This window comes from Trachurus japonicus, chromosome 23 (assembly GCF_045865225.1).
Source record: "Trachurus japonicus isolate A0001 chromosome 23, Traja_1.0".
Lineage (NCBI taxonomy): Eukaryota > Metazoa > Chordata > Actinopteri > Carangiformes > Carangidae > Trachurus > Trachurus japonicus.
Genome location: NC_140929.1, coordinates 9,244,110 through 9,265,681, shown reverse-complemented (window position 1 = coordinate 9,265,681; position 21,572 = coordinate 9,244,110). Strand labels below are relative to the sequence as shown.

Sequence of the window (21,572 nt, the reverse complement as noted above, 5' to 3'; positions counted from 1 at the left end):
ATAAAGAGTTACAGATGTAACTTTGCTTTAGTTGTCAAAAAAGGAGATTGGACGGTGGATAACAAACTCTCAGTCTGTGGTTTTCTGTGAGCTTGTCTAATAATCTGCTTTTATTTTGAAAGCCGGATGTCTTGATTTTAAAACCCCTCCTCTGAGTTCAGCTATTAAAGTCTTAAATTCATATGAATATCTAAACTGAATGCACTTGGATATTAATGTCAGTATTTTCTCTGCGTCATGACCGCTGGCAGTTCTGTCGCTGTCTCCCTCCGTTACTTATTGTCGTCGTGTTTTGTTCTCCGGTTCTGCTTTTATTGAAATTCAAACAAACATCATTCTGCACATTCACACCTTAGAAAATGTCAAACAAACAACCCGAGTGGCTCAGATGCTTTGCTGAGGGGCTCCTCAACAGTAAAAGCTGTCAGTGCAGCTATTTATTGACTTTCCCCACTGTCATTTTTGTCAGAGGATTCAAGACTTTAAAAAAAGAAGAAAAATCCTGGCTGCAAACATCCGTCTTTGTTATTCAAATTCCTGCTCTGCTCCCATTTTTATTGTATAACTTGACATTTCTTCCCCTGTTTGAGCTCGTCAGGTCTTGACCATTTTGTAGACTAGAGCCGTTCAAAGCCTTTTATGTGAACTTAAATTGTTTAAATATGTGTTGATATACTGCAGCATCATAATATATTTCAATATTATTCCACTTCAGCGCCCAAAGAAGCCCTGCTGCAGCACTTTCTGCACACTACGCTGTATTTATAACACTTAAAACATACTGTGGAGAACATTACCATCTTTCTATTAATAGAAAGTCCGAGCAGATTCAGCACAGACTCGACGACAGGAAGTCCTGCGTCGATATGTATGTGCATTCAGAAAAGAACTCAAAACACAAGAAGAAACCCAGTTCAATATGATACTGTTGTGGGTGAAATTATGAGTCATTTTTTTTTACAACACTCAATTTAGGAAATGCGACAAAACCATTATCTTCGGCGGCGTCTGACAATTGCAGCAGATCTGTCGCTCAAAATGTCACGGAAGTAAAACCGAGACAAGTTTCTCCGGAGAATGTTCTTCGGCGCTGGCGGGGTTCGGACGGGAGCTGAACGATATCTCCTTATCTGAAAATTAAAATGTCACAGCCTCGGAGTAAAATGTCCTTTTCTTGGCGGGTGGGGTGAGCGGGGTGGGGGACAGTGATCTCTGCAGTCGACCCCCGGACCAAGAAGTGAAATAGAGGGAGGAAGAAGCAGATATCTGGTTGCTACCTGCTCTTTCTCTCTTTCTCTGCTCGGCTCCTGGATGTTTATCACTTTTATTAGTTTAGCAGGAGGAAGACGTAGAGGGACTGACGAGTGTAATTCTCCCGTCTTATATCAGTGTGGTGGTGTGTGGGTGGATGGTCATGAGACCGCCCCCGGGCTGGTCACACAGTTTCCTCCTACGCTTTTTTTTTTTTCGGTGATTACTTTGCTTCACTTTTCACTTCTGTCACAAACTATGTTCCTGATGGTATTTTTGGCTGAGCTGGCCTTTTTCTCCCCATGCTGCAGCTGTCTACCTGCACACCACGTCTCCTCCCATGATCCCTCCCTGCGCTCCTTGTTTCCTCTAATTATCTGTCTGAATGAAGACTTCCTCTCCGTCTCTCAGGAGGGGGGATGACTGATAGGTCTCTTCAGGTTTTACCACTGCTTTAATTAAAGCATTAAAGCACTGGAACTCTCTACAACACCCATATAAGCTGCTGTGTGTGAGACTTCAAGTAGTGTCGTTACTATCCTGTCTTTTCTCAGTCATGGTCTCTTTGATACTTTTACAGACACATTGTTATTTCTAAAGTGGACCAGAGATTTTCTATTTGGTTGTGGCTCTGCTAAATTATGAACAGAGCATTTTAAACTCCTATGAACTCAAACAGAGACTTTTACTTCTCAGTAAATATATAAACAGTCACTGGTGTGAGTTCTGGGGTCGAGGACGTCTCTGTAATATTTGAAGTAAACACGAGGAGGTAGCATTAGCAACCTGCACATAAAGACGGAAAAGCACCAGCGCGCCGTTGATATCACATTCCCAAATCATCTTTAATTCTAGCTGACAATGCTTCAACCAGCCGAGGGCGATGTTGTCGTGTCAAATTAGAAGAATTGAGAACAAGATAACCGTGTGTTTTTTAGAATAATGAATATTACAACGACAATTTTCCAGTTTGACTAATGCATTTGCCCCTGTGGTATACAGTAGTCACATTCAATCGACAAACAAGTACCTGATGTTGAGACTTGGAATTTGATAAAATAAAATATTTTTATTGCTGTGCAAAAATGTAATTTGAAAGGTGTGTTTACTTTAAATGAGATCACACTCATATATACTTTACATTTCACCTAAACAGCGGAGGGAAATCAAATCGTGTGTGTTGTGTAATCATCACACGTTTCTTAACAAAGCTACATTATCATTATCAGCTGGTGCGGTGCAGGTATTTCAAATCAATCTGCAATTTATCTGCATTTTACCACACAACAATAATTAAACTTTGAAAAACTTAATTGACACTCGATGTTAACAGATGGATTACAAACAGTCGGCGGGGCCTGTGAATAGATTTTTTTTTTGTTCTCTACTTTAATTAACGGAATAAAAACAACACCCACCAGGATCAGCAGGGAAAACACAACCAAACATCTAAAAGTGAGCACAAGCATTAAAAAACAGTAACAATGACAAAGTCTCTTTAGGATCATGTGTGGTTTAAGGATTTTCCGTGCACAGTAACACATCAGCTGCTGGACCTGGACCTGCTGTGGTTTTTGTTTTATTTCCCAGCGGAGATGTGCGTGACACTGTCAAATTGTTATTTTGCCAGAGAACTGTCACAGAAAGTGATGTCATGTGGAGCCGAGCGTTGTCCGCCCCGGGTGCAGACGTACTAACCTTGGCTCTTGTTTTATTTGCTCCGCAGGGCAGTAATGTGGTGGAGGACCAGGACCTGCTGGAGATCGGGATCCTCAACTCGGCCCACAGACAACGCCTCCTGCAGGCCATACGGCTGCTACCCAGGGTCAGTGCTGCAGCTCGTCACACACTCCCCAACACAAACAGTTTCGACAGCTCATAGACGGACACGAGGAGCAGCTGAGCTTTCTAATCTGGATTTATTGTTTGTGCTGGTGTCGTAATGCAAGATTCATACATTCATTATCAATCTCAGGAGAGAAACATGTAAATATTCAAGCTGAAATTTCATTTTGAGTTCAAATGGAAAGAGAGAAAAGAGGTTCATCTTCTCTCTCAGCTCCAACCACAGTCAGTTTTGTTTAGTACAAAATTCAGCAAATCTGCTCCATCTGTAATTCTCTGTAATATCACTCTCTCTCTCCGTGGGTGGCTGGGTTTCACCCTGCACCTTTTGCTCAGCATTCGAAACCTCCTACAGAGGTGAGAGAGTAGGGGGGCTCAGCAAAATATGCACAAAGCTGCATTTTACTACAGATCACAGCCTCTGAAGGATATTAAATCAAACGATGAAAATGCTCCTGCTTAGTTCATTAGTGGAAATAACTTGAAAAATAATCAATATTACAGTGTTTTAAAAAAAAAATCTGAGTCATAGGAAAAAGTATGTGAAGGATGCTGCTGTGTTTAAGGAGGGTCAAATGCCTTCATATGTGTGTGTGACTGTGAGAAGAGACTGAGAGTAAGATCAAAGGTGTGTGAGTGTTGGAATAAGAGCAGAAGAAAAAGAGAGAAAGACTCTGAGCTCAGAGATAAGCAGGTTTCATACAGACAGAGAGAAACTTTGATCTCCAGTCAGCACTTTCCTCCTCTCATGCCCACTAAACTTTTCAAAACACTGTAAAAAATTAAACCTTTTTACTTTTGTGTCTGCCCTCACACACACATACACACACACTGAGGCACAGATACATGTAGGCAAACACGCTCAACTTAAAGGTGAAGGATGTGGGATGCTGGTTTGATGCAGAATCTGTCTGAAGCTGCTCTGACTGTCAAAATAAAAGTGAATGAGTTATGAGCTGCTTCACACATGAGGTGTCTCACTCTGAGCCATCACCTCCTCCTCCTCCTCCTGCTGCTGGTGGCCTACTCTGCTCTACTCTGCTCAAAAGTTTGGCTGCAGTGCACATATGAACCCAGGTGTTGTAATAGATGTTTAATGATACCATGTAAGAATGAGCAACATCTGGAAAAGGCACAGTCGGTAAAAAGGTCAGGAAATCAAGTATAATGTAAACAGCATTTAAAACAGCTGTCATGTTATATAATAAAATTGCAGTTCACATTTGTACAGAGTGTATCTTTAAATAACAGCTGGTTAATGCTGTAAAAGCTCCAGGTCAGTTACTGCAGCGTATGTGCAGAGAAACAGCAAAACACATCCAGGGTTTGGTATCACTACATTTATGAGAACAAGAAAAAGAAATGAATATCCCATCGCCTCCTCAGAAGTGAAGGTGCACAGGTTCAGATATATTTAACAGTCCAATCTCTGTCAGTCTTGTGAAAAATGGCAAAACAAACTAGTTAAAAAGTTAAAAACAAAGCACTCTCCTCTCCTCTCTGCGCTGCAGGTGCGGCCCGTCGGTTATGACGGCAACAACCCCACGTCGGTGGCGGAGTGGCTGGAGTCGCTGGAGCTCGGCGACTACACCAAGTCGTTCCTCATTAACGGTTACACCTCCATGGAGCTGGTGAAGAAGATCTGGGAGATCGAACTCATCAATGTGAGTCTCACAACTTTTTGTATGTAAAATATACTGTATATCTATATATCTTAAATGAAAAGGCTGCAAATAATGTATATTTTTCTGGATGGCATCAAATGCAAAGCAAACGCTGAAGCTGAAACATTATACAGCTTGTCTGGGACATTTTGTACAAAAAAGAAAGTGAGAGTGACATGTTCCTTCATAACAGCGAACATAAGCATTGTAGTTTATTTTTGAGTCGATCCCACATGCACTGTCCCGCTGCCAGAAATATTTCCTACAGCTCAGTATGTTTATTAATCTGAGGCTGAAAACACTCTCCAGCAAATACTCTGTTCACTCCAGTAGCATTTGCTAAATATAAAGTGCCAAGCTGCTTTTATGAGCCCTACATATTTGTGTCCTGTTTATAAAAAATTTAAAGGCTGGGTTTAAACTTTTTGTGAATAAAAAGAAAAATTATCAAATAGAGACAGTTTTTACATTAAAAATGGTATTTAAATAGGTAAGAAATCTGCAAAAAGAACAGATTTCACTTGTCTCGAACAGGAGATGCTTCTAAAATGCAGAGGCAGGTATTTCCTCCACCTGTACTCAGTAAGAAACAGATTTGTATCTTAAATGATGGGCTCTAGCAGATCTTCCTCCTCTGTAATACAGGACAGTTTTGTCTCTGCAGGGGCTTCGCGTGGTTGCTGGTTATAGCGTCCTCATCTTTCACCTCTGTGACACAGTGAATTTGTGTCTTCTCTGCAGCATATTGCACTTGAGACGCGTGCATCCACTCACACGCACCAGCTTCGTCCTTTTGGCTTTTTTTAAACTTTATTTTTATCTGAAACGAGGATGAAGTCGATGTGAAAGTTCCCACAGTTGGGTAGGATGCCGAGGCCATAGTGTGCAAAATGCCCATCAGGCACTTCTTCTCATTACTGCGCTACGCGTGCTGAGAATACAAACAGGAAGGAGGTGCTTTCTTTTTTTTTGCAGTTATATCATAACCCCGCTGCATCGTTTTTCTTCCTTTTTCCCCCAATTTCCCTCTTGTCATAACAGCTCCTCGTCTCTCTCTACGCCGGTATTCAGTTTGAAATATTCGCAGGGGATAAAGAGCGAGTCGTTTGCAACTGCTTCCCCCCCTTTTGATTGACTCTCTCCTTCTCTAAATATCAGTAATAGTGGATGATGACGAGATTTGGCATCCGAGCTCCTGTGTTGTCACAAGTGCTGCAGGTTTATGATTCAATTTTAACCGACATGAAATCTTCAGCAGAGACGGGAGATTTTTTACTGCAGCCTGATCTCATCTGAGCGACGTGCTCCTTTGATGCTCCGAGTGAAACAAAATCATGCTTGATTGCAGAGGGCGCCTGTCTGGCTGATTTCAATGAGAGAGCGAGAGAGAGAGAGAGAGGAAAAGGAGAGAAGGAGGGAGAGATAGAGTGAGAGAGGAGGGGTGTTTTTCCTTCCCAGTGGAGGATAAAGTGATAAAGTGATGAGTGATCAGCTGGAGGAGGTGGAGAGGGAGTTATATAAGCATGTGGGATGCAAGATGTTTCAGAGCGCTGGGGATACCACCCACATGCTGTGCTGCTGCTGCTGTGTGTGTGTGTGTGTGTGTATGTGTGTGTTTCTGCGTCCATATGATACATAGAAAGTGTTAATACGTGTCTGTGCGTTTATGGATGTGTTTAAATGTTTGACTCTTATCAACACAAGCCAAACCATCATGTAAATCTCGCCTCCTCTGTTTTTGTTTTATTTTTTTGGCACTCCAGGAGCGCTGTGGTCTAAATGTTCTTCAGATTATCTTCTATACGTTATGTTCCCATGAAGTTTCTCGATTTAAAAACGCATGTGTGTACATCCTGTAAAACACAAGCTTATACTAGTAAATGAGTGTTTCTTCTGTGTGGTGAAGAAACAGCTGTAATTGCAGAGTAAAGCCACTAGAGGCTGCACAAGCACAGTGTATGAACATGAAGTACTGTATGTGATTGTGCACATACTATATTTGTCAGTTTGTCATGATCAGGATTCGACTCTTTGTCCAAATTATGACAAACTTTAAAGCCACTGTGACGTTTTAGATGGTTTGATGATGAAAACATGGCAAAGTCTTTATGCAGAAAACCAGCTTGGTTTATTTCACAGCTTTGAATATCTTTTTATTTCCTCAAATAAAAAGTTTTTAACCTTCATTTTATAGTTTCACAGGAAATATTACTGAATATAAAACAATTGATGATTAGAGTCGACTTAGAAATCGTCGTTCAAAGCCACAACACATGCAGGTAATGTTCACATAGCTTTGGCCAAGTAGTGTATCGGTTTGAAGCACAGTCTTATTGATCGTGCTTGTGTGTGTGTGTCTGGTGTACAGGCTGGTCTGTAATGCCTGCGCACCACTGCAGCAGTTCACTGAAGTAGTCTCTGGGGTGATGGAGAGGTCACTTCTGTACCTGACAGAGAGAAGTGTGTGTGTGTGTATGTGTGTAGAGGTGGTGGAGTGATGCGGAGAAGACACACACACACAGATGTTAGAGAAAGGAGGATGGGATGGAGTAGAAAGAGAAGAGGTCTTTAGAAATAGACTTTGGTCACCGTTTTCATGTAATGACCAGATAATCGCTACGGCAACAGATGCTGTGTTGTCTGGAGGCAAGGGGACGAGTGTTGAGCATTGTTAGAGCATGTACAGTGTGTGTGTACAAGTGTGTGTGTACATGTGTGTGTGTCTGTGTCCTTTTGATGGGGCACATATGTGCAGTCCTGCTGCTGTGGGATTAGAGGAGCTTCTCAAAACACCTTTTAATCCTACCTGTCCACACACGCACACAGACACGCACTATACTGCAGACAGAGCAGCTGCACTTGTCTCTGCAGTATCTGTGTGTCTGTGTGTGTGTGTGTGTGTGTGTGTGTGTGTGTGTGTGTGTGTCTCTTTGGGTTTTTGTCAGCAGAATAAGTTGCAGTCACACCTGGTCCAGGTTAACTGTGGTGTTTAGTCCCCAGGAAGAAAACGAACGGTTAAATCTGGTTCATTACAACTTGAGTCTTGTTTTTGTGGCTTTAACTAACCACAGATTCATTTCCATCGTTATAACAAAACAGAATATTGAGGCAGGAAGCATATGAATTTATTTAAAGATTTAAAAAAAACCTGTAAATGTAAAGCAACATCACACTTCTGCTGTACTGTAAGACTGGAAATGAGTCATCATCACAGTGGACAGTTTGCCAATACTTTCTCATTGTTCGACCATGAGCGTGCTTTACTTTTTATTTTAGACTCGTTTTTCGTGATGCTGCAGTATTTCCTGATCTCAGCATGTGACTCGTTGCTTGTATTGTTGTAGTAATCCTTTTAAATGTAGTATACAGTTCATAAACAGTAGTCTCTTTACGTACTGAGTGCAGAATTACGCATGTGGCAGTTAAAAAAAAAGAAAAAAGCCTCGGACAGTGAAGAGGGAATTGAAACTCTTAGGACCTGAAATTAAAACTAATTAAACTTGACTTAATTTTAAATTATGAAATTGATATTAATAATTTAGCATAATGAATCATTAAAAATGATCGTATGTGCGCACACTGCGTGTCAGTGGAGGGTTGAGATTCAACTATCACAGTCCACTGAGCGCACTAAGCTAACTTTCATGTTTACACACAGTGTTGTGTGGATTTAGTAGATTGACAGCAAATGACAGATTAATATTCATGTAGTTTATCAAGTACAAACATGAGATATTTGGTGATTTTTGAGCCTATTAACTGAAGATTTTCTTCTCATGTCAGTGGACAGTTGTGTTTGAGAGAGCGGTGGCGGTGGCGGCTCCGTCTTTAGGGAGCCTCCATTTAAGCTGCTTTGTCCCGTTAATTTTCCCCCTAGCCCAAACTAATGTAGCGGGCTGTGTCAGGTACTTGAGGACGCAGTAATGGAAGGACATCACGACTCTATCAGCCCGCTTTTAATATCACAAGTCTCCTGGTAAAAATCTGTCGGCTGTCTCAGGAATAATTTACTGTCATAACCTTCAACACTGGTGATGAAACACACTTGTTTGGGAACATTAGGACACTGAAAAGCTTAATTTGTGAGACACACATTAAATAAACCAGTAATAATGTTGGGCTGATTGGGCTCAATTACATCAGTTTCTGGCTGGATGAAAAGTCTTAATTTAAACTTTGTCTAAACAGTTGGTATTTTTTTTCCCCATTCATAATTATAACAGTAAAACATTGTGTAAGTGTGACTCTTTTAAATCTACAGGTGCATCTCAATAAATTAAAATATCATGGAAAAGTTTATTTATGTCAGTAATTCAATTCAAAAACACATTATATACTGTAGATCCATTACACACAGAATGAAACATTTCATGTCTTTATTTATTTAATTCCTTTTAATTGTAATGATTATAGCTTACATTTAATGAAGACCTAAAATTCAGTATCTCAAAAGATGTGAATATTACAAAAGACCAATTTAAAAAAGCATTTTTAATACGGAAATGCTCTGTTGGCCTTCTGAAAAGTACGTCCATCTAAATGCAATACTTGGTTGGAAAAGCACTTTTCCATGAGATGCACCAGTATAAACAAACCTAAAGCGAGACAATAACTTTGATTGATCTATAAGAGGGACCGGTGCTACAGATAAACATGGATGGTGAAAATCCAGATATGTGTCATGCTAAAAAGCTGGATGGATGGATGGACCTCTGATTTACATATTCATTTCCCTGCAGTGCAGCGAGACACATGCTGTAAAAATCCACACGGTGGCGCTGCTGCCTCTCGCTTCAAGTTGGACCTTGTCGTCTTGAGGAGAGGTAGGAAAGTAGGAAGGTATAAAACAACTGCGTCAAGGCTGCAAATTGCTCTCGTTTCGTAGTCGAGTCCTCCGAGAGCCCAGAGCCAAGCAATTAGAAATGGATTTCATTTTGGAAAGTCACGTTTGTGACTGAGTGGAGTGCAGATAGTTTCTGCTCCTCGAGGAGTAACTCCCCTAATGTTTTCTAGATGAGTGGACCCCGAATATCACAGGAGGCTCTGTGTGTGTGTGTGTGTGTGTGTGTGTGTGTGTGTGTGTGTCGCTGTGTGTCCTTGGTTACCTGTGTGTGGTGTGTTTGACTGAAGGTCAGAGAGGATAGAAAGTTGAAAGGATAGAAAGTTGAGTGTTTTTTCGTGTGAACATGTAGCTATAGGAGATTTAATATTATATATGAATTATTATATGTTTCTATAGTGATATACGTCAGAGAATAGTTAGGAGAGTGTGTATTTTTGGGCCAGTCCTATCAGTTGTAGTAAATATTTGACAAATAGAAGGTACTTTATCACGCCACGTTGTAGTTTCTATACTTACAAACCATCCCAAAGATAAATTTCACTGCATTATAAATTGTTCCGTTCTAATGACCATATAGTTTGTATGTAAAATCTTAACCTGTGATGTGATGAGAGCTGAAATCCAACAGGGTAGAAACATGAAGCGGCATAAAACGGAAATACTTGTGCTTTGAGTTTAGTACTCGACCAAAATGAAACTTTATTTCCTCTCGTATGAATCGTCTCACAACGTCGTCCTGACCTAAAGCGACTAAACCTGAGCTGTTAGAGACAGAGGATCATCATATTCCAGCTTCATGTTGGTCTGCTGCATGTGGAAACCTGCTGGTGTGTGTGTTCACATTGTGTAGGGGTGTAAGTGTGTGTGTGTGTTTCCCCTACAGGGCCTGACTTGTCTATGCATTCCCCTCTGTGATTACAACATGCCAATTCTGGAGGTTCACACACACTCAAAAAACTGAGCGTTCAAATTGTGTAGAGGTGTGTGTCTGTGTGTGTGTGTGTGTGTGTGTGTGTGTGTGTGTGTGTGTTCAACTGTATGATGGGTCCAAAATAAATTGAGGACAGTCATGAGAGTTCAGCCTTTTCTTCTACCGCTTGTACTCGGTTGCCATGGCGGCTACTAGTTACCATAGAGACAAGAGATATGTGCGCTTGGTATAAAAGAATTGGAATGTGTTTATGTGTATGTGTGTGTGCTGGATTGCCTTTCTCTGACACTATTCCAAGCCGTCTGTGTGTATGCGTGCATGTGTGTGTGTGTGTGTGTGTGTGTATGTGTGTATCTCTGTGTGTGTGTGTGTGTGTGTCTGTTGTGTGTGATGTTCCTGTGCTTGTCACCTTCTTTGTCACGTCTCCAAATGGACAGATTGTCTCACATCCCAACACCAAATGGTTCCTGCCTTCGTTAGACACTGCAGGATTTAACCCTATATCACTCAACAGTACTGTACCTACACACACACACACAGACACACACACACCTCTCTCCCTGTGTAAGTTTCACCTTTTCACACATGCACCAGTTTTCGCACCAGAAAGACGTCAACATGTGTGTGCATGCAGTCGTAGGTCTTCATACAGATCTGACGTATTCCAGGATACAGTACGTCGTTCACCTACAGTATTGGTGGGAAAAGGGAGCAGTGAGTGAGTGAGTGTGTGTGTGTGTAGTGGCTGGTGTTAATTTTTTGTGTGGGTGGATTTGCCTCAGGACTGCAGTGTACTTCACCGTCCCTGCCTGCTGATCGCTCTCCTGCAGCCTTATTTGGCGTTTTGCACTTCCTGTTGTAGCGCTCGCTCGCTCACTCGCTGGTTAGAGAGAGTGTGGGAGAGGATGTGTGTGACCCCCCCCCGAGCGCACACCCTCAACCTGTGGCTGCTGAGGCTGCTGCTGCTGCTGCTGCCTCACACGTTCATATGGAGGGGTTAATCCCCAACTCAGGTGTTCGCTCAGAAACGACTCAGACCTCCTCTCCCCTCATCTCTAACTCTCAAGTTCATGTAGTCTCCAGTAGGCCTGCACGATATCAGCAAAATGTCCGATGACGTTATTCAATATCGTGATGATGATAATTATGACTTGCGATAAGTAAGCAAATATTCAGGTGTGCATTTTAGAGGGATACTTCACCCAGAATTGATAATTCACCAATTTTCTACTCTCCGTCATGCCAAGGAAGGGTTTGGAGAACTTTCAGAGTCATCAAAACACCTTTGGAGTTCCAGGGGGGGTCCGGCTGGCAATGGATTTTCATATAATGGCGGTGGATAGAGTTCACCAAAACACACACTATGAAACACCCAGATACCTCCATACTGCTCGTCTGTACTGACCCAAGTGTCCTGAAGCCGCCACATGAAGAAGTTGTTTGGAAAAAATTAATTTGATGTTTTTAGCCTTGTTGTAGCAGAAGCTCCCAGTGGCTCTGTTGATGTTTGTGCGTATGCGCGAGATTTGCTGCGAGATGTTCGTACGTCGTTGTAAACCATTGGATGTATGATGTAAACACGGAAGAACATCTCGCAGCAAATTTCACGCATCTCGTGCAGCCACTGGGAGCTACTACTACAACAAGGCCAAAAACAGAGATCAAATGAATTGTTTCCGAACAACTTTTTCATGTGGCGGCTTCAGGACACTTGGGTCAGTACGGACGAGCAGTATGGAGGTATTTGGATGTTTCATAGTGTGTGTTTAGGACGATTCAAAAGTGAGCACAATCCACTGACATTATATGAAAATATAATGGCGTTTTGATAACCCACGTTGAGTCCGAGTCGAGTCTCAAGTCTTTTATTTTTTGTCTTGTCAAGTCACAAGTCATCAAAACAGCAACTCGAGTTCCCATCTCTGCCATTTAGTATTCACTCCAGAGCTTTCTATCACGTAACATCATCATCATCATCATCTGCTGTTCCCAGAGTTTAAGGATGAACTTTTATGCTCAATTCCTGAGGCAACCTGGAGGAAATGTTCTTAAGTGCACAGAAGAAAAACTGGTGCTGTTTATGACGACCCAGTAAATCCTAATGTCCATCATCTGATGTGGATAAAAGCTTTAGTCGTCGCATTTAATGGGCTTCAAGGTGAAATTGTTTTGTCATGTTCCAAAATCTCATCTCTCAATGTCATAATAATAAATCTAAGTTCTCTGAAATGGTAGAAAATGGATTAATATAAAAATAATGCATGAAGCATTAATGGCATCCATTTCATTTTTTTCTTAATTTAAAAAAAAATAAAGAGAGACTTTCAAAGACTTCTGCGCATTTCTGCCTAAAAGAAAAATTCTGGGCAGTTAAAATAATGGATCAAATGGTTTTTCTGACATTTTTCTATGAATTTTAAAGAGGACCTATTACTGTACGTCTCTCTGAATTTCCCCTTCCCTATACTGTGTAATACTGTATAACTTTTTTGTGCATGTGAAGGTATTTTCTGTCGGATTCATGTGGTTTAAAGCAGAAGTAAGTGATATATTTGTGTTAATATAAGTCTTAAATAGTTATATCTTCCGACAGCAATCACTTACATAGAGTGTTTGGTCTGAAACACAGGTCTGTCAGTCACTCTGCTCTGCGTCGAAGAGAAAACATTTATCGTATCCTACAGTTTTTATCCAATGAGGAGAGAGAACGGCATGAAGGGCTGTGTGTGCAGCCAAGGGACGCCGCGAATGTGGTGACGTAGGGACGAGGACTGTTATGGTGCGTTCAAGGAAACTCGTATTTTTCCGACCGTGAAGTGGTACCAGTTCGATCTGGTACGAGTTCACCGGTCGGAAGTTACGAGTGGCCGTTATAGTGACTTTCACCGGTAAAACAGGTCGGAAAAACACGAGTGGGTTGCCTGAAACGCTACAAAGTCGTAAGTTGTGACTTGAAGCTGTAATTTACGATTTCAAAAGCCTGCCTGGAACGCAGCATTAGCGAAAACGACCGGACCACTTACTTCTGCTTTAAGTTGTTTAAAATGTAGAGGGGAGACAATAAGGAGGAGGGGGCCGTGCACTATCTTTGGTTCCTCCTGCTGGATCACAAGAGTAGACCCTCGTAAAGACAGAAATAGGTCGAATGATGTCGAGCTTTGTGGGTTAGATTTCACTTATGTGACACTTGACCTCACACACCTGCAGATACAGCACACGCTCTCATACATAAACACACGCACATGCTTAATATAAAGTACCACACACGTACAGTACAGTACAGTACACACACACACACACATACAAACACTTAGTGGTGTCCTCCAGTCGACTCACAGATAAGGCAAGTATGTGCCTGAGTCAGATCTCAAACATGTTTAATTTTTTTCCTCCCCTGATAAGGATTTATGGGAGTTGCGGTTCGGGGATGACGTTTCTCTGAGCTACATTAGGTCGAGAGGAACATTGCTCCAGAGCCGTCGCAGTCAGATAAATGGGGATTTTTCTCTGCAACGAGCCATTTCCTGCCAAATGTCTAAACTTGTCTGTGTCTGAACAGAAATATGTGACGCGTTAAACACTAATAACATAGTTGCAAAGTGGAAAAGCTGTATGTTGGACATCTGTAAGAGCTCCAGGAGTTTAAAAAAAAAGTCCCATTTATTTTCCCACAAAGACACTGTAAGGTGACTTACACTTGGAGCGTTTCCAAGACTTGGATCAGCATCAAGCTCTCCTGGTTGAGGGGGTTATGGCACCGACCGAGAACCTCGATGGCCTTGGTTCGGATCCAGCTCAGGGTGTTTCTTTCATGTCATTCACCATCTCTCTCTCTTTGCTTATTTTAATCTTTCCACTGCTGCCTAAACTAACAAAGGGCTAAATAAACACCCCTACATGCAAAAGATAACCAACCGCATTTAGACAAAACATCAAAGGTTTGTGTTTATAAAACGTGAGGAGGGAAGTTGAACATATTTCTGGATGAATTCAGTGTCTCTGTTGAGGGTTTTTGGTCGAGTTGCGAGTTTCCTATAACTCTGATTCACACCTCTGACTGGATTCTCTATAGCAACAACAAGTGAGGCACATGGGTGTTGTTTTAGAGCTTTTTTGTCATACTGAACTGACTCACACTTCTCAGAAACAAGCTGAAAATAGTTTATGCTGGTAGTCGTAACACAAACCTGTAGCTGTGGCGAATTATCAAGACACTCGTCTGGCTCTATAGGTTGAGAATACTGTAACAACAAAGGAATCAATTAAAGGAACAGTTTGACATTCGTGGAAATACATTTATTCACTTTCTTGCCAAGAGAAGAAGTTTTATCAGCTAGACTCGTCACAAAATATCACAAAGCCTCATGTCGTGTTTAGTTTAGTTTCTTCAATCTGAGCGAAAAAAGTAAGTGTGAAACAACAATCTGTGGTTTTTATGGTGATTTGTGTGCTGGACTTATTTTTTGCGTAACTCCCGGTTGCCCAGTAACCAAACAGGACTGTTTACCCGGATTGACCATTAAAGGGGAACTATGCAAGTCCGGTCCCTTTTCCGCTGTTTTGCTAACACTCATCTCAGCCATGTGCGCTACGGAGGCTAATGGGATTTCTTGGTTTCCCTCATCAGATTCATCAAATACATAATCCAATAACTCCAAAACGCTCTGGTGGACAAGTTGTGACCTGCACATTCACCACGCTATGAGATAATAACAGAACGTCACGAGACAGAGTTGTTTTCGAGGTAAATTCATGTAAAACCATGTTCCCGTCGGGGGCAGTTACGACAAGCAGTCTCTGCATTTGCTCTGAGCAGCTCGCGGCTCTGCTCTGCCGTTCTAAAACCAAATGCACCGACAATTAAAGGTAACGAACCTACTCCTATAAGACTATAGGGATTATGGCAATGGGCCAATGTTGAACTATCCGTTAAAGGTAAAAATGTAGCATAGTTAAGATGAAAATCCTGCATAGTTCTTAGTACTTTAATGCTAAAATAAGCTAAGCTACAAGCAGCAGCAGCGTCAAATCGCTCACACAGACACAAGAGAGGTGTCGAAATGATGTTGAACTACTTCTTTTAAGACAAAACTGAGACGGGGGGTGGGAGATGGGGGTACTTCAGGCACCAGTGGCTCCCCCAGGTGGCATTTTCTTTAAATTTACACTGATGTCATACTATGATGACAATAGTGCTGCTGTTCAACTCTCTCAAGTCATGCAGCAGCAGCAGCAGCAGCAGCAGCAGCAGCAGCAGCAGCAGCAGCAGCAGCACACAAATACACATTCACACTCCTTGTGAGCCAGCACGAGCTTGTCTCCGTGCGAGCCCAGCGTCTCCATAGTGACGAGATGGAGAGGAGGAGGAGGAGGAGGAGGAGGAGGAGGGGGGAATGTAAACTGGGTAAAGAGAGAGAGAGAGCACAGAGAGAGAGGGAGTGTGTGTAGAGGGAGAGAGAGAGAGGGAGCGTTCAGGCAGAGACATGTAGGAGATGTAGTCTGGCTGCCGCAAGCTGAAGAAAGAGGAGGAGTTGGTGAGCGCTGGAAATCTGCAGACAGAGTGTGAGAGGAAGAGAGAGACAAAAGCTGGTGGTGGGTGAGGAGCCGAGGTGTGGAGCGAGAAAAGTGTGGATAAGAGAGAGTGGAGAGAAAGAGAGAAAGAGATAGAGAGAAAGACAGAGGCAGGAGGAAAGAGAAAAGACTTGTCTTGGACGGCAACGAGAGCAACAGTGAAGAGCAGGAGAAGAGAAGAGTGTAGAAGAGAGGAGAGGAGAAGAGAAGGCACCGCAGGAGAAGAAGGAGACCAAACTGAAGACGACTCTCAACCTTTTCATTTGGAATAAGTCCCGTCTTGGAGAGAGAGGTAAGCCGACCGGGAGGAGGAGGAGAAGAAGAGAGAAAGAGAGAGAGACAGGGATGTAAAACATAAGAGAGATAAAAGAGAAGAAATGAGCATTGATCCTTTTTGTTCCTAGCTTGCTGTTTTATTAATGCATCTTTCATCTGGATGCACCGCCAGGCTGAGGTGATTATATTTCCGTAGCGCTCAATCAACACTGCTGACTCGGCTAAATTACTGCTCTGTGACTTTCTCCGTGTGTGTGTGTGTGTGTGCGCGGTATTTGGAGATAAGTGTTTTTTTTTTTTTTGTGCATTTACTGTAGTGTGTAGGAGTCTGATCTTGAGCCACCTGAGAGAATGAGCTCAGTGTTGAAGCGTCGATCGAGCTTTTAGAACATGAGTTTGCTGCAAAGTGTCTTTATTCCAGGAGTAGAGACAGAACAGAGAGAGGATGACATCTCCTCTTTTTTTGTGTTTTCTAAATCTCTTCCTGGAGAAAATTCGATGAAATGACTTTTCTCAGTTGCATAATAAGCTGCTCTGATGGTGAGGAATTCACTGTACGTGTGTGTGTATCTTCAACATCTACTCCATCTATGTCACCGTCCAGCAGCGACTGGACCAAGTTGTCAGGTCTGTACATGTCACAAGACTTTCAGGAAGGCGTCAAGTCAGATCTCAAAAAGAGACACAACCAACTACAGTCTCTATCTACTACAAGGCTGAGTCAAGTGAAGTGAGAAAAAAATAGAAGATGCTGTATTACTACGGCAGTTAAATCCACTCAAATCCAATTGCTGCCCTAATTTACGTCCAATCCTCATTTGCATGCACTAACGTACTCGCAGAAGATGGCAGGAGAACAGAAATCTGGGACAAGACAGAAAAAACATAGTACCTTAAGAAAAAAAAGCATGTTACAAGGCTCCTCTAAGTGTGTTTGGAGGTTTGTGGAAAGTTAATGTTAATGATAAACATGGTGATCACCACTTAAATATACAGTACAGAATGAGAGAAAGTGTAAACAGTCATTATATAAGGCTACTCATATAATGACTGTTTACAGGTTTTTAATCTAAGCTCTTTAAGTCGTTAGACTTGTGAGGTAATAGTATATTTAAAATCATTGAGGAAGTAGAAGTGATCATTTTAATTTTGCTTTAGTTGAATGTCTTTTAAATTAATGTCGATATTATCTCCACTTCTACACAGATCTGGTCAGATCTTAATGCAAGTTCAAACAATGAACACACACAATGTACTTAAACTAATAATATACAACACATACAGTAGGAGGCATCAGTCAAACACTCATTGTGTACTGTAGACAAGAGGCATGCCTCACAATACAGATTTCATAAGAGTCATCTGTAAGAGTTTATTTATAGTCATCAGTCCAAGGTTGGACGATGCACAATGATGAGTAACACGACATTGAACCTTTGAGTAGCCGCTAAAGGCTTAAAGGAATCAGCTGGTAAACGTCTCTGTTCATGTTCAAACTAACCACAAACTGGTTTGCTGCAGTGATTTTAAAAAAACTGACTGAGGTTTGCCAGTGATTTACTTTTACGACTCATAACACGTTTGGGCAAATGTTTTGTTCGCTGTGCACCGATATGCAAAATCCCAAAGGTTGCAGGAAAGAAGGTGCAGGAAGAATCATGGGATTTATGGACTTTGTGCTTGAACAGTTTTCCAGTATTAATGTGAAAATGAATTCCCAAGTTTATCAATGTGGATCTACAGTAGCAGGATAATGTTCCCCTGCTGGGACTTGGTGCAAGTCGATGGTGCAGCAGGACAATGAGCCTGAACATCAGAGTCCACGTCTACACCTTCAGTAGAGATGCTGTTTAATGACCTGAAGAGAGAAAATTCCTCCTGAAGACTGTGCAGGTCTGGTCTGCAGCTGCTGAGTTTAGTTTCTTGTTCTTTGAAAACCAGGATTCAAATACTTTTTTTCTTGCTGCTGTACAGTAAATATGGTGGAAACAATGAGACAGGTCACAGCAGGAAGAAGAAGAAGGAGTGTTTGTGTTTGTTTTCTCTCGGCTGCTGAGGAAACAAACCGGACAGACCTTAAAGATTGAGTTGGAAATCCTGCCATATGCTGTTTACCTCAGACGCCGGGTCTATCAATCATAATCTAGCCCCTCTGTTCATCGAATCGCCACCACCACCGCGGCGGGCGAGTCATTGCGATAGATTCGTCTTCAGTGACCGGCATTAGTCAGAAGGCAGCCCACAGAAACCACAGCATGATGGATGAGCCTGTGGAAGACAGTCTGTGGGACAAAGGCTTTTTAAACGCACAGGAGCTGGAGTATTGATGCAGAGGCTTTGAATTCAAAACGCATCATCTTGTTTTTGCTCCCAGCATCTTCACAAACACATCTGGTTTTATGTTGTTTGGTTAATTCTGCTGTTTTTTTAAGGAAATCCTAAAATAAAAACACTTGTATCTCACACCATCAAGTCATTACATGAGGGAGGGGAGAGTTTACTTTCAAATTGCTGATTTCACAAATTATTTTGGGACTGAACTGGGTCACAAAACGTTTGCAGACACCTACGTTACGACACAGATCTTCTTTTTTTTTCTTATGCAAGGTGTTTGTCCTCAGTGGAAGAAGGTTGTCGAGGTGCAGAGGTCTGGAAACTGCTGTGTATATTTGCATAAACTTATGAGTGACATTTCGAATACCCTTGAAATAGGAAGGACGTGGTATCTCGCCTTAGGTTTTTGGTTGCTCTATCTTTAGCCACAGAGCTTTGATCTCACTTTCTACTTGTAATATTCAGATACATCTGCATTGCTGCTTTGGTTGTTACAGCTCCACCAACAATTAGCTCTTTATTATTACTAGATATTTAGACCCAATTACATCTCAGTTCTTGCTTAAATCTTACTCATTGCAAAAAAAGACATAGTTTTATAATAATGTAAACTGGGATTTGACGCTACAGTGCAAAGACATAACAAAACACCCCAAATTAGAAAAATGATAGACTAATAATATTATCCTAAATTGATTGGCTGGAGCAACAATAGCACAATTATTCAGCCTTTTCTCTTCTTGTTTTAAAGTTTTCCCACCACTCAGAGGACACAGATGGGTTTCCGTCCGAATCTGTCCCTCAGCAGAGTTCAGACGCACATATGGCTGCTACAAGCGTCCTATTGACCTGATCCTGTATCTGCAGCCCCTTTTACTGTACCATGTACCGTGTACTGTACTGTACGTACGCTCCACTGACTCTGACCAGGAGCAGCTGTCGTCTGAGGCTCCGCTGAACCTTACCAAGCACCAGATAACAAACAACAACAACATACACATCCGTCAACATCAGGGCTCTCTCTGTTGCCATGTCAACCTTAACCGTGGTATGTCATGTATTATATGGTCGTGCACATCATACAGGCAGCACAGGTCACACACAGGTCTTATTACACACACATGATCAATCAGGCTTCATGGCACGATGATAATCTCAGATTTATTTATTAATCTGCAGCTCTGTACGTTCAAAATGTAAATAGATGTATCTGTCACCTCTGATGTAACTCTTGTTATTGTTTATGTAATGAAATATAAATCTCCCTCTGCATTTTTAGTATACCACATGTGGATAAACTCTTAGAAACACACACTTACACTTACACAAACATGGTCACACACACACACACACCCCGCTGCCTTCAGAGAGCTTCTGCTGCGCTGCCGTGTGGAAATCAGTTGCAACTTGAGCCTTTGAAGTATTTATTAATCCTGAAAAACCATCACCTATTTCCTCTCTCGTCTTATTGGGAATTCAATTCATGAGCCTCTGTGTGTGTGTGTGTCTGTGTGTTTAAGAGTGTGAGAGCGTGTGTGTCCAAGTGTGTGTGTGTGTGATAGACGAGCTTTGAGAGATCTGGTTTCAGCCATGCAGTATTTCAGTGTTTGCACACACATACACACACACACACACACACTCGGAGCCTGTGCTTCCAGTCATAGTTACAGTTCTCATGCTATTAATGGAGATATATCTGTCTCCATGTGGGCGGGCTTATTAACGGCCCGCGCTCCCATTGGCTGCCTGTCTTCTTTAGCGCTGAAGCAAGTCGTCCTATTGGTCCCTGTTGGACATCTTTTCTTTTTCTTTTTTTTTTTAACACATCACCCATAGCTAGCAACTCCCCCTCCGCTCTCCGGTTGCTAGGCAACCAGTGGTCTCTGGTTTGCCTCCAGTTTCCCCCAACCAACCCCCCAACATAGTGTGTGTTCGTGTATGTGTACGTATGTATAAGTGTATATGTGTGGGAGAAGCTGTAACAGGATGAAGCTTGAAGCCTGGACATCACAGTCATGAACCCAGCTGAGCGTCCAGTGTGTGTGTGTCTGTGTGTGTGCGTGTGTGTGTGTAATCTATTGAGAGCCCAGGAAAATCAATACTTATCATTCCACACACACCAAGTGAGGGATGGATGGAGGGATGAGAGAACAAGGAAAAGGAAAGGAAGGTGGCTGGCTGCGCTTGAGGATTCAGGGTTAGAAAAACATCAATAATCAGGGTGAAAAATGAGCCGAGCGTTGTTGCTGTAAATGTCTACGCCTTCACACACACACACACACACTGTGCACGTTACTCATGTTACATCAATGCTGTTTTATAACAAGCATTGATTTGCAAAGATGGAAGGCTGGTTTTTTGACTTTTGTCTACATTTACATCCGGTATCAGTCGACAGATTTTTGTGCTGCGAGTTTGGCATCGTGTGCGTCGGCCGACATCAACTCCCAGTTTTTTAATTTCTTGCACAAGCCATTTAATATGATTATAGTCATTATGCTACTCAACCAGGCTGTTTCCAGGACTTCAAAAATACTCAAGGCATGAGTCCAAATTTCCTCAGCAATACTCCGCCCATTTAAAAACCCTTTGACTCGCCACTGATCGACTTCAATACAGTTTTCTGTGTAATAAATGAATCGTTTGGAAAGGGTTTATTCCCCAAAGTTTATGATGAATATTTGTCTTTATATTTTTGTTTTTGTTCTGATCAAACAAACAGGATTTAAAGTATTTATTAGCGAGCTTTTGAGATGCATTTTGTTTCCCTTGGACAGAGCTGTTCTCCCCTGTTTCTGTTTATTGATGAGATATCGAGTCACATAAAAAAAACTGACTCCGTCACCCATGACCATGA

The 21,572-nt window shown here is 41.9% G+C and overlaps 1 protein-coding gene across 4 annotated transcripts in view; it reads left to right on the top strand.

The window, feature by feature from the left end:
- anks1b (ankyrin repeat and sterile alpha motif domain containing 1B) overlaps positions 1-21,572 on the top strand; it is a 223,172-nt gene that overhangs the window by 173,527 nt on the left and 28,073 nt on the right. For all 4 annotated transcript variants that reach the window (XM_085769577.1, XM_085769576.1, XM_085769578.1 and 1 more), the window contains 2 exons: positions 2,978-3,076; positions 4,608-4,760. In XM_085769577.1, coding sequence (XP_085625703.1) covers positions 2,978-3,076; positions 4,608-4,760 — 252 coding nt within the window. The remainder of the gene's footprint in view (positions 1-2,977; positions 3,077-4,607; positions 4,761-21,572) is intronic.